This window comes from Mesitornis unicolor, unplaced genomic scaffold, assembly GCF_000695765.1.
Source record: "Mesitornis unicolor isolate BGI_N332 unplaced genomic scaffold, ASM69576v1 scaffold49519, whole genome shotgun sequence".
Lineage (NCBI taxonomy): Eukaryota > Metazoa > Chordata > Aves > Mesitornithiformes > Mesitornithidae > Mesitornis > Mesitornis unicolor.
The window spans coordinates 28,652-41,532 of NW_010207557.1; the positions used below are offsets into that span (position 1 = coordinate 28,652).

General features: G+C 38.9%; 1 protein-coding gene across 1 annotated transcript in view; it reads left to right on the plus strand.

Moving 5' to 3' along the window:
• The window catches only part of LOC104546701 (protein BEAN1-like), a 16,908-nt gene extending 9,270 nt beyond the window's left edge, over window positions 1-7,638 (plus strand). The window contains exon 3 of the mRNA XM_010192148.1: window positions 7,290-7,638. Coding sequence (XP_010190450.1) covers window positions 7,290-7,638 — 349 coding nt within the window. The remainder of the gene's footprint in view (window positions 1-7,289) is intronic.
• The last annotated feature ends 5,243 nt before the right edge of the window (window positions 7,639-12,881 follow it).

The window sequence follows — 12,881 nt, forward strand, 5'->3', positions numbered from 1 at the left end:
CTGTCATGAAAAAATTGGTATTGTTGTTTAGAACTCTGTTTGTGGGTTAACTCCATGGTTTGGGAGGCTACAAGAGATTATTTGGAAAAAATTTTATCTTAACTGATTATTATTACTTGACCAATGCCTATAGCTTCACTGTCATTTACTGTGTAAAGTGGTTACATAAATCCAGAGACTAAACACTGCCTGTGATCAAGTGGTTCTTATTATATATAAAATTAATACCAGGCTGAAATGTAGCATATAAAGTGTTCATCATAGAATGACTTGTTTATTTTAATTATTTAAAGCTGCACAATTATGTTGAAACTGTATTATATCTGTTTCAAATGCTGTCTGGTATATGTTCACATAAAAACATTGTTTACATTTAATTTCATTTTTCATCTGGAATATTCATTCATCAAAGAGTCACAGCTTCCTCAAGATTATCCTGAAGCATAGTCCAGAATAAAGATCCAGACTTTTAGTGCTTATTAACACAAATAGTCCTATTGTGGTTATGGGGAATGGGAAATTCCAGAAATAACTATGGGCAGAAAAAAAAAAAATAATTCTAGGTTTCCCATCTCTTCAAGGGTTAAGTTACTCAAGCCTTAGATGTGTCATTGAACAATACTTTAGGTTACATTTTTTACTATGTAAAAACATTAAAACAGTGTTATTTGCTCATGATTACCTACTCCAAGAACAGGCAGGCACCTTGGAGGTGCATTCACCAGACCTCTGGTGCTTAAAAGTCAATTTAGTTATGAAATTGGCATCTCTCTACAGCTAATAAAAAGAGAGAGATTCCTCCAGAGTACCTTAAGAGGAGTCTCCCCCTTGTTTAAATAGCCACATTTCAAACACATATGGCAAAATAGTCCCAGAAAACACTCCAGTGATTTTTATGAAGCACTGGATCGTTCCTTCAGGGCCCTGGCATGGCTGGTACTGTGGGCTATTACCTCTGGGTGTTACATGTTTGTTACTCACCCTCACCCACTGTAATTTGGGATCAGTGATAGTAAAAAATTCTCACGTATTATTACCCAGGCCCAGAGACAGATGGATTTTGATTTCATATGATCACAGTAACTACACTTAACTACATTTGCTTATTCTTGCACTATCATTTGCCTAATTACTAGACCTCAGCAACTCAGGATGTTTCTTTTTTAATAAAGACAGATGTTTTGGCTCTTCACTCTAAGTCACTGTTGAAGAGTTGAACTAAGAGAACAACTGAGACAATCAGTAACATGGAATGGATTGCTATTACATGAGAAGTTTAAATTAATGCTTAATAAATCACTGACAAAGCATCCAAAAGAAAAGTCAAAATACAGTTAGTAAATGCACCTGGTATCTCAAATGGAAACAGTCAGTATCAAAAATAAACCTAAAAAAAATATCCCGTCTCATGACATATGTTATTAGAAGAGCAGTTCTGTCAAAAATTATACATTTCCTCATGGTAGTTACACATCACCAAATATATGTATTTTTAGAAAAAACACCTCAAAGGAAACACTGGAATATTTTCAAGCTGCTGCCCTGCAAACCCAGCTGTTATTAGAATGTGTGATCAGAGACAGCACCATCAGTTGAACTACTTACATAGTCAAACACCTATTTTCTTTCCTTTGATTCTCCTTTTAAAGAGTTACCATATATTTGTTCCAATTTCAGCTTTTCTTTATTAGGTAACAACATCATATAAACAGTCTTTGCATTGTTTTCGTCATAGCTTAAACCCATCATCACATGCATTTTCCAGATTTAGTGATTCTGTTTACCATTATTAAAAGAAGACAGTAGGTAGCAAAATGGAAACAATGCAACAGGAGCAATTTCAGTAGAGTCATAAGATATAACAAATGAATGAAGTAAACAAAAAGACATCTATTTCACAAAGAAGAATTCTTCATTCCCCAGATTTGCCTTTTTTTTCCTGCCAGCTATTGTTTGCAGAACCTTCTTCTTTCCCCAGAGAGTAGGTCATAATTTATGAATGATAGCCAGTTAAATAAGTTCTTTCAGGTTTCCTTAGCAACACAGCTATCCTAATACTTATTACAATGAGACCTGACAAATTCATGAAGATATTCCTCCCCCCCCACCCCACAATGTTCTGAGTCAATAAGGCAGCTTAAGAGCTGCTGTATTTTTAAAGCAACATTCTTTACATGCAGTAAGATGATGTTAACAGACATCAGCCCTCCTTGCCTTTCCTAGTATTATTATCCCTTTAAAACTCAATAGCATAGTCCACAATGACAATGAAGTTATTTTGACAAGGCCAAAAAAACCCAAAAGTAGAGCACAGCACATTTCATTGTTAGTAACCCCTTCCTTCATCATGATTGCCTGTAAGAGATGGTGAACCTTAAGATAACACATTTTTTAAAAAATACTGTATTAAAGTGAATTCACTGCAAGTACTGTAACCAAAAGAGAGAGAGACACACGGTATTCATGAAATGCAGTGTAATGAGTACCTGTGGTCCATTATTAGGTTATGGTAGCATAATATTTTTCAAAAGCAGTTGTTTTCTTTGTGTAGAAGTATTTTCCTGTGACTGCTGTACTGAACTTAAAGCATCAGCTACTTTTTACATGTACAATAACTTCACAGAACTGAATCTCTCAGATGACACATAACTATAGTATTTTTTGCAAGAGACTTGCATTTTCAGTTGTTAAAACATATGTGTACACACACACATATATGTAGATGTCATTCCCTTAGGAGTTACTGAGGTTGCACTTGTATGATATGGCTAAGTGCTGCCTGTGAGTTGTGGTCTAAGACCTACCCTGCTTCCTCCTTCTTTTATACTTCTGCTTCCCTTGTGTTGCATTGATGCCCACCTGACTACACTGTGAGCTTCCAACTCAGGTAGTTAAATCTGTAGAAATCTGACCCAGAAAAACACACGCGCGCGCGCACACACACACAACCCAACAGAAACCTCTAAAAAATCTCACACACAAAAAAAACCACACACACACGGCCTTTTCACCTATTTTGCTCAGTCTGGGGATCATGGCTGGGAGGAAGTAGTGCAAGGAAAACAGTGGCAATATGCAACAGAGCAGGGGACACTTCCTTTCAACAACATGGCTTATGCTGAAACCACAGCTTTATACATCCCTGAGCTTTACAGTTGCCAGCTTCTCAGCTGAAATCAACAGAATTAGTTACCATACATGCAGTGACTTGCATGTAACAGTATAATTTTAATATTAGGAATCATCATTACTGATTGTCATAGATGCACCGTTCTTTTTAGTGGTAGCCATCATTACATAGTACCTCCTGGCCCCTTGTGGTATCGAGGTCTCCATACCAGCTGATGAGAAAGCAGCTCCTTCATTCTGTTCTAGCTTGCACTGTTTGCAAGTAAAAAGAAAGAAACCTAAAAGCTGTGTCAAAGGTGCAGACCTCACACTGCAGAGCAGCTTAGCAGTACCACTTAGTTCATGATACACACCTCACTGCAGTAAAATGCAAGAGTCCATTCGTCTTTTCTCCTCAAACATGAAGCTTTATTTTAAGACAACAGTAAAGATTTAGTCCAGTATTGCTCAAATCAGTACACGGTAATCAACTGCAAAAAGTTATTACTATTACATTTTTTAACAAGTAATCTAAATCTTTTGAGGAATTATTTTCCAACCAGCAATATACATGGACAGTGGGTGCCCATTGAACTGTGTATTACTTCTTCTAATACTTGCTTAGAATTCTCTAATAAAAAAGATTGGTAAAGACTGGATGCGTAAGTTTACATATTATGGTCTCTTTGAAGGAAAGACTCTGCTTTCCCGTCCACAAAATAAAATCCATGCTTGTAGTGTTGATAATTCATTAGTTATATTACAGGAACACCTTTATAACAGCACTCTGACAGCACAACCAAATTACTGTGGCTGTTAGAGGGGGGAAACAAACAAACAACCAAACCCCCCAAGAAAACGACGACAAAACACTCAGAAGCTAGGGAAAAAAATACAAAGTTAAAGTTGCTTGTATGACCTTAACTCATCTCCTTTCTATCCTCAACAGAAAATGCTACAAACCTTAGTCTGTAGCCTCCACTACTAGTATCATACCAGTAGCTCTTTGCATTGTCAGCATTACAAGCAAAGATACCACACTTAGAAGAGAATATGAGTAACTGAGTATCAAGATCATAAATTGCTAATGAAATAAAGGAAGTTCTTTAAAAGAAAAAAAAATAAAAAGCTATTTGGATGATCTGTAGTTGCCTCCTTGGCCACAATGATCTGTAGGTACAGCTGTGAAGGTGCCAAATAGTTACTTCATAGAAAATCTGGCATGCGTTCCTTACTGTCCTATTCAGTTTTTAAAATGTGAACTTAATTGCCAAAAATGAGGGGGGGAACATTACTTGCATTGATGTTTGAGGAAAAAGAGATAATTATTTTTTATCCATCTTATGTGGGAAGAAAAGGTGCCCTAACACTAATATATTGATAATTGGAACTAAACACTAAAATGCCAGGTCTTGAACACCATAATTTGCTACCCATTTGTCTTGATGCTTAAAAGCCTCCTTCACAAAAAATCATTTTGCTATTTATTCCACTGAGCATTTTAGATCTACAGAGCTGAGATTCGGTCCATGAAAGATATTAGATTAAATGCAAGGGAAAGAAACACAGATGATCGGATAACTGCAGTAAGTAGCAGGTTCATGCTGGGCCCACTTCTCCTGTAGGTCAGTGGCAGATTTCCCTTGTGCTGGGCCCAGGCCCAGAATCAGGTGACAGAGAAGCTTCTTCCCTTTGGTGGCTCAGCAAAAGGATTCAAAATTTTCCACCTTGAAACTCACATTACTGTGGGCTTTTCAAAACTGAAACTCTTTTACTATGGTAACAGGACCCAGTAGGTGCTCTTCATTAGCCTGATTAAGTCAGTCAAAATCTGTGGAAGGATTTTAAATAAATTAACTGGGCTTTGGGTCAGCAAAATGTAAATTAAGTAAAGATGCAGCTCATATTAAGTAATCCTGCAAAGAGTGGCTCTTCCTTTACTTTCACTGAGTTAATGAAGATTTGAGGGCATCAAGTCCTTCATCTCTGACTGAGGCCTAAGATCTTTTAAAAGAATATCAGATATGCTTGAAAGTTTTGGTGGGCTTAGTAGATGCTGGACTGAAATCTTTTCCACATGCTATACAAACAGTTCAACCTCATACATGGTGGGATTTGTCTCTGAAGTACCTAGCAGCCCTATTCAGAACCTTCATAACACAGTTATGTTTTTAAATACCATTCTTTCTGATGGGAAAATAGGTATTTTCTACTCTGAATTTAAAACCATTATCTTCATGATTATAAAAATAAGATAAAAGGGAGGTTCAAATAAAAACACCTGTGTCTATTTGAGTTATTTAGTAACCTAGCACTAGGATTTCACTTCTTACCTTTCCCTTCCCCAAAAACCACTTCCATCATGTGGACTAAGAACAATACCATCAAAATCATTATGAGCGCTCTGAGGGAAAGGTATGAATGAGTACAGAAGAACCAAGTATTCCTCTGAGGCAAGGCCTCCGTGGTTGATTGCAGTAGATTTGAGCTCACTCTAACCAATGCAAGCTGCCATGCTGCGAGCCACTTACAATCTACAAGTAGGGTTTATTAGCTTGGGTTTAGCCTGGCAGTAATGCAATTACAGTGGGCAGAATGACTGCCTGCGGTCTACTGAAAAGACATATGCTAAAAATCCTAAGTTTCAGGAAATATCCTAGATCTTAATAGCTCTGCAGTTAGAGTAGTTCAGGAAATGGGTTCTTAATTTGTCTGGCTCCAGCAGAATTGTTTTTCAGGTTACCTAAGCAGGCGAAGGTTTCTTTACTGGAAACATTTCCTCCTTCAGATTTTGATTTAAAATTACCCTGAAACAGTTAAACAAGGCAGCCACAGACAAAGCAGGTCTAATATTTAAGATCACAGTGTTCTAACTCGTCCTCACTTTTGCCTGTAGCTAGTGAGCCAGGAAAACAAGACTTTCCTTCAGACCACTAGACCTGGGCTGGTTTGATAGCTGAAGTGAAGTCAGCTTGAGTTCATGGACAACCAGGTGATGCTAGGATAGCCAGTGGACCACTCAGATAACAGAGCACATTCACAAGTTCCCCCTGGGGCCACAGAGCAATCTCCGCAGAGCTTTTAGGCCAGTGCAGCACAGTACAAAGGCACAGAGCCTGCTCATGTTCATTCTGTCCCTTCCCATCCCCTTCCTGCAATACAGAACATGGGAAAACACAAGCACAAAGACACTGACAAAGACGGTCTGGTCTATCCAGGCTCATTATTTACCCCTCGTGGGCCTCCCTAGGCTGTGCCATCCAAGCTCCAATCTAAGGTGCCTGTCTGCATTCACACTGGGACAGCAAGCCCTGAGCATGGTAGCAGAGTGAGGAGGTAATAGTTTCCTCTGGCTCTAGCTTGGTGGCACAGACAGAACTATGAAGCCTGGATAGACCTGAGTTGGCTTCTCACAGAAGTCTCACAAATTAGTCTGTCTTGCATTCCTCCTTTTCAGGAGGAATATGACAGGGAGTCGGCCAAGTCCCAAAATGACCAGCATGAGTCTGTCAAGATTATTCACCACAGCTCCACACCTCAGCAAGAAATCCTGCTGCCCCTGCCAGCACAGATCTGCAACCCAGACAACCCATCACATGTAACTGCTGGCTGAGCACCAGAGACCTGCAAGTCAGAAGGACAGCATTTGATGTGATACTCTAGACTCCGTCTAAAGCTCTCTATACCTTATTTCATAAGTAAAATGGCAACACCACTTCCTTTTCTCCCAGCCATTTTCTAACTTAGCTACTTACAAGCAGTTGAGAGCAGGAATGAACCCCTGCTGTTTTGCACCTACTGCAACTGGTGCAGCGTGCACAGCTTTGTATGAGCCAGCAGTGTTATTCCTCCTGCTCCTGCGTACCTGGCTGTAAGGAGCTGGGCTTATCCCCAGGCACCTCAGCCGAATGGTGCTGCCACAGATGTTACTTTCATGCAGGAAGATGGGGTCTGAACTTCCACTGAGACCTCTGGGATTACTTTAGGTAGTTGGAGATGTGCTTTCAAGTGTTAAGCTCTCGAGTGCCTCACTTGACAGGGTAAGCAAGGATGTGGGCTGAGGAACAAAACACCCGATGATCCTTTTCTTCTCACTTTACCTGCCCCTGTTATGCTGAAAATAATGTACTGTCGCATTTTTCACAGGAATCTAATAAAAAATTCTTTTTTTTTTCTTTCAGCTACGATGAATGCGTGGGGCCAGGAGCAACACAAATATATATTCCCACAGATGATCCCCCCCCATATTCTTTAACAGACCCTTGTCAAAGAAATGAAGTATCTATAAACATTAGTCTGGAAGAGGAAGCAGTATCTGGGACTACAGGACAGGCTGCAAATTATGCAGCGAGGCTGCAGGACTTGCAGCAGCCCATTTCATCCATTTCTTTGTCGTCTCTCACGCTGGAGGCTGCTCCCCTGTATGAGACAGTGGTGTGTGAACAGAATATCCCAATCCCACTCGTACCAATGGAAGTACTGAAAAATTCTTCCACTGACTATCAGACCTTTCTGAACCAAATCATGTGAATAAAAGTGGCTCTTTCCTTCAGTTCCTCTGAAGAACTCAGACCAACAAAAACATTTAAATGGAAGAATAAAACCTCTGAAAGTTTTACCTATTTTATAGCTTTAAACAGGGATGCAATGGGATTTTATTTTTTACAGTGAATTTTGAAAGTTTACCTAAACTTCCCTCTTTGTGCTTCAAAGTGTTCATGATATCACAGAGCATAAAAGAGCAGCAGTGACAAGCAGTGCATCTGACCTTTTTGAAGCATTTCAGAACACCTTGAAATCAGCCACTATTAATGTAGATACATGTTATCCAGTCAAGCCTACTTGTTGATTTTATGATACTTTACATGTTTTCGAGCAGAAGGAAAAAGAAGAGCATTTTGTTGTCTTTGTAGGTGTCACTAGTACATTTCATTCAGTGTCTTGGCAACAAAGCATTTTTAAATAATTCTTTGTCTAAATATGTCTCTCAGTAGACAGAACACTGCCTGGAAAACATGACTATTGGTACCTTATAGGCACAAAAGAAAAAGAATAATATTTTGACAGCCACATTTTTCCTTTGGAAAGCCTGGGCAGTACCAGGCTTTCCAGACCATTTCAAAGCCTGCTGTAAGTCTTCCCCAAAAGAAACCAGTGACAAGTGCTGGAGAGGTGGCAATGGATCCCCAAACACCCATTGGTTTTACCTGCAGAAGCTGTACTACAGCTGTGTGCAGGCCTGGGAGCTGCCTGCCCTTCACAGGGACTTGATACAGCCAAGCGAAGGGCAGTGTCTGGAATCCCAGAAGATGGTTTCTGCGATTCCCACGCATGACCACATTTTCAGGCACTAACTGGTCGCTTTCTCCAGTAAGAAGCCTGTAGGACCTTGACCTCTAGTAATTGCATTACTGTGATGTAAATAATACATGCTGGACTTGGCATGCACAGTAACAGAGAACCTCACTTTGTGCAGAAACCTCTTTTATTAGGCATGATCCTTTTCACTGAAATTTTGCTACCCAAAAACCTAGCCTTTGTTCACAGACCTGGACTTCTCTCACATTCATATGAGAAATGCATACAAGTTGGAAATGCCCACTAGCAGAAACAGCAGAGGTAAAATGCAAATGTGAGAGTTTAATCTTACATGGTACACAAGCACTCTATATCCACATAAGGATTAAACTGCATCTTCAACCAGTACTAGTTAGCAGAATTATCAGAAGCTCATCTCCACTAAATCTCTGAGGAATTTTCACTGAAAAAAACAATATGTATGTTTTTTACACTGATAAAATGGACTTCAGTTTACTACTTCCACTGAAGGATATGCAGAAATCAGTATAGTAAATATATAATTGTGTTAAAAGGGAAGCGTCATCCAAATTATTAAAATTGCACTTAGATTTTCTGTAAATACTAAATAATTTTCAACTGTAATCATCATTCAACACTCCAAAGACTGACACAATTATAATTAATACTTAGATGGGAAGTAATTATATGGTTCTTACTGCTGTATAAATTATACCATTACTGACTCATATGCACATGATAAGGTAAGTATGCATTTTTTGCTAAGTAGATGAGAGTAAATACGTATTTTGCTAAAATAACAGAATTCTTTTGCAGTTCAGCAAGATTTTCAATATTCTCAGTATACTATACCCAAAACAACAAAAATTCACAATTTTGCATAGCAAAACTGCTAGCAGGCATTGCCAGAACATAGACTATATTTCATATTTGTATTTTTAAGACAGAATTATTCCTCTGTATAAAGTACCAGTGTAAACAGTTTTGTAGTATGCAAGTATCCTGCAATAAGAGAAGCAAAACTCTACACCATCTATTAGGAGGCAGAAATGAAAACCAACATACAAATACACCAGTCAGTTTTACTGGCAGGAAAATAAAAAGTGAAGGAAAGCGCAGAGGTTTATTTATGCAGAATAAGACGCGCTTTCTTAGCTGTGTCTTCCTGCAGCTCTTGGAGACCTGCCTCGAAAGGATAAGGCACTGGAACCAGACCGTGCCCACTTCAAGCTGCTATTGGGGAGGTGGAGTGGGAAATCCAGTAAACAAGTATTAGAAGGCAAACGTGATCCCCCCCCCCCTCCGAAAGTGAGTCTCTTTTACCTGCAACACAACAAATCTGAAGATTCTTCTGAAGACAAGCACAGAGGGCTTTTCACATTTGGCAGGCAAGTCTCTACTCTCTTACAGACACTTACAGTTTTGGTGCATTGTGGGAAATCCTTTCAACCTGGTTGGCTTTTAACCTGACAGGGATTTCATGACCTTCCACTAATTTTCTGTCTGTGCTTCACAAAATAAACTAATTTTAAGTAGGCCTCTGATGAAAATGAGAAATTCTTATTTTACCTCATGATAGAAATGCATTACTAAAATTATGGAAAACTAATCCAAGTCTTTCTTCACTTGGTAACAGTTACACATCCTTAGCATTGTGATCTGGACTGTATGTAGCATCATTACTTACAAACAGCTGTCTACTCCCTCTTGTGGTACACTGCTTTATAAAGTCAAGTCATCTGGTTATCATGCTACACAGAGTTCACAATGAGGGACTCATCCATCAAAATAATCCCAGCCTCTTTGTCAGACAGGTGTGGAAGCAAACCAAAACATAAAATTCCATGCTGTAGCATTTTTCTAAGTTACCACTAAATGCCTAAGTCATGTCATTCATTATAAACAAGTATCTTTAAAAAATAAACTGTGAATTAAAAGTGGAGTATGTTACCTTTAGTGATACCTTACCATGCTCACTTGCAAGAGTGGCTTAGAATTTTCTACTCTGGTTAATCTTTTTAACTAGGTGATATCCAGCAAACTGGGGAGAAAAATCTTATAAATCCAACCCATATAACTGCAAACAGACGATACTAGAAAGAAATTCATAGCTCTAAGGCTGCTCTAACAGCTTCCACTGCTGCTACCAAACAGTGCTGACATTTCTTGTAATGATGCAATAAGAACATGTTTTCATTTCTTAGAGAATATTTAAGATCCCAGATAAATCTCAGCAAAGTTGACAGAGTGTCTCCTGATGCTTCTCTTCAGAAATTCATATCCTTCTATCAGATTTTATCCTAAACTGTTACATAATTTTAATGTCAGTCCTAAGAGGCTTAACAGGCCTTTCATTTATTACATTATTAATATCAGAAAGAAAATTGTTTGGACATGCTGTTTCTTGCTATGTGATAACAATACTGTATCACTGTCATTATCCCTTTTGCTTCAATTTTTAGTATACTGATCTTTACACAAAACTTTTAGTAAAGAACATACATGTATTCAATACAGCTTCTGTGCTTTCTATCGTGTCGGTATCCTTTTGGTACTACCCACAGCCTTCAGTCTCCTATTAATCAGGCAAATATGCAACTGTTGACCAAGCAACATCATGCTTCAGCCACTTGCATTTGGATTTTACATTTGTTAGAGAACACAGGAAGAAGCAGCCATCGGAGCAGTCAGGTCTCTCAGGGGGACAAGTCAGTGTGTGCCTGGCCAGGATCAGCCCAACTCAGCCAGAGCAGGAAGGGAAGAGTCTGCAATACTGCTGAAGTGAAAATTGTTACCCTTGAAATACTCTTGGGCATTTCAAGAAGCATCAGAAACCCTCAAAAACACATTCATAGGTACTGCTGAAAATTGCTAAGTCAGGAGACTGGAAAATTGCAACATACTGCCAAGAAAAAAAGAGGAAAAACTAGAAAACAACAGGCCAATCTTCCCAGAAATACTCAAACAAGAATTTTTTTAACACAGCAAGATGAGTAACACTGTATTTCCTGAATGGAAAACACAAACTGATCTAACTGGTCATGGTACAGTCTGACAAATCATTCCCCTCCTTAAACTAGATAAATATTATCTACGTAAAATTATGACCACGGACTTCTGTAAATTGTAACAATAACCATCATACAAGAGAATATTTATCACAATAATATTTGCTCTCCTGCATCTCCTATCAATATTATTTCAATAACTCTCCTCTGCCTAAATCAGCACAACTGCAATAAAAAAGGGGTCAGGTATACAGCCTGATGCAATTCACCGGGTATTGGCATTGCATCTTTTGAACTCCATGGAAATAGTAACAGCTTGCATGCACAGCTGGAAGTGGCCATTCCTTTCTACTGAATTCCCCTTCTCTTCTAGGACTAATGACAAGGCTTTTGCCTTGCAGTAGTCTTAAAAAAACCTTATCGATATATTTTGTCTTCTGTTACACTCCAAATGAACATACTGCATTCACAATGGGGAGGCTTTTTTTTTTTAAAAAATTACATTCGAATTACAATGAAGCAGTGAAAGAACGCTGTAAACATTATTTTGTCACAACTTTACTCCTAGCAGGATCTTACATTTCTGCAAGAGGCTGAAATAAATAATAAACAAAATTAATACACTCTGAAAAGAGCAAGATTTCTTAGCAAAACATTTCAAAATCTCATTGAAGAAGGAGGAACAAGATGGGAGACCTTGTAGCTCAGGGAACTGCTATTGGACTTTTGGACACCTGGGTCACAGGCGAGTACTCCGCCCTGTTGGCAGGGATGGGATTGGTACCAAACACACACACACCAGGGAAGTGATTAATCTTCTAGAGAACAGGCTTTTGAAGTATTAGGACCTTCAAAACATAGATCATAAATCCCATCCTTAGAGGCTGTGCTAGGAAACTAATTCAGAGAGTAAAAACGCAGTGATCGTGAGACACATGAGACAGCTCTGTGTTTACTATATTATACTTCACTGAAAAGGGAAACACTCGAAAGATCCAACGACAAAGCAAGATTCCCTGTATCATGCACCAGGCTTTAACAAAATACAGCTATTCTCTACATTAGCAAGAACTGCAAAGGTTAAAGAAGCCAATCCCTACTCCTGGGGGAGCAGCTGTGCAGAAACTTGAAATCCAACCCTCTCATTTGGGTCAATAAAGTTTTGCATATGACGAGAAGAGAGCAGAGCTGCCTGCAGGCACCCTACTAAGAGCACAGCCAAGCTTGTCCGTGTATGCAGGCACATATGGTAGGGGAGGAAAATCAGACATTGCAGCAGATGGCCAGATGGCCTCATTTTAGCATGTGGTGGTAGTATGGGGATTTGTCCCCTCTTCCCTCTTGGCTAGATCAGCAATTTTTATATAGCAATTATCCATACATAAATTCTACAAAATATTTCCTAATGACATTTCACTTGGAATGATGATCAAAAGCATATGTTTT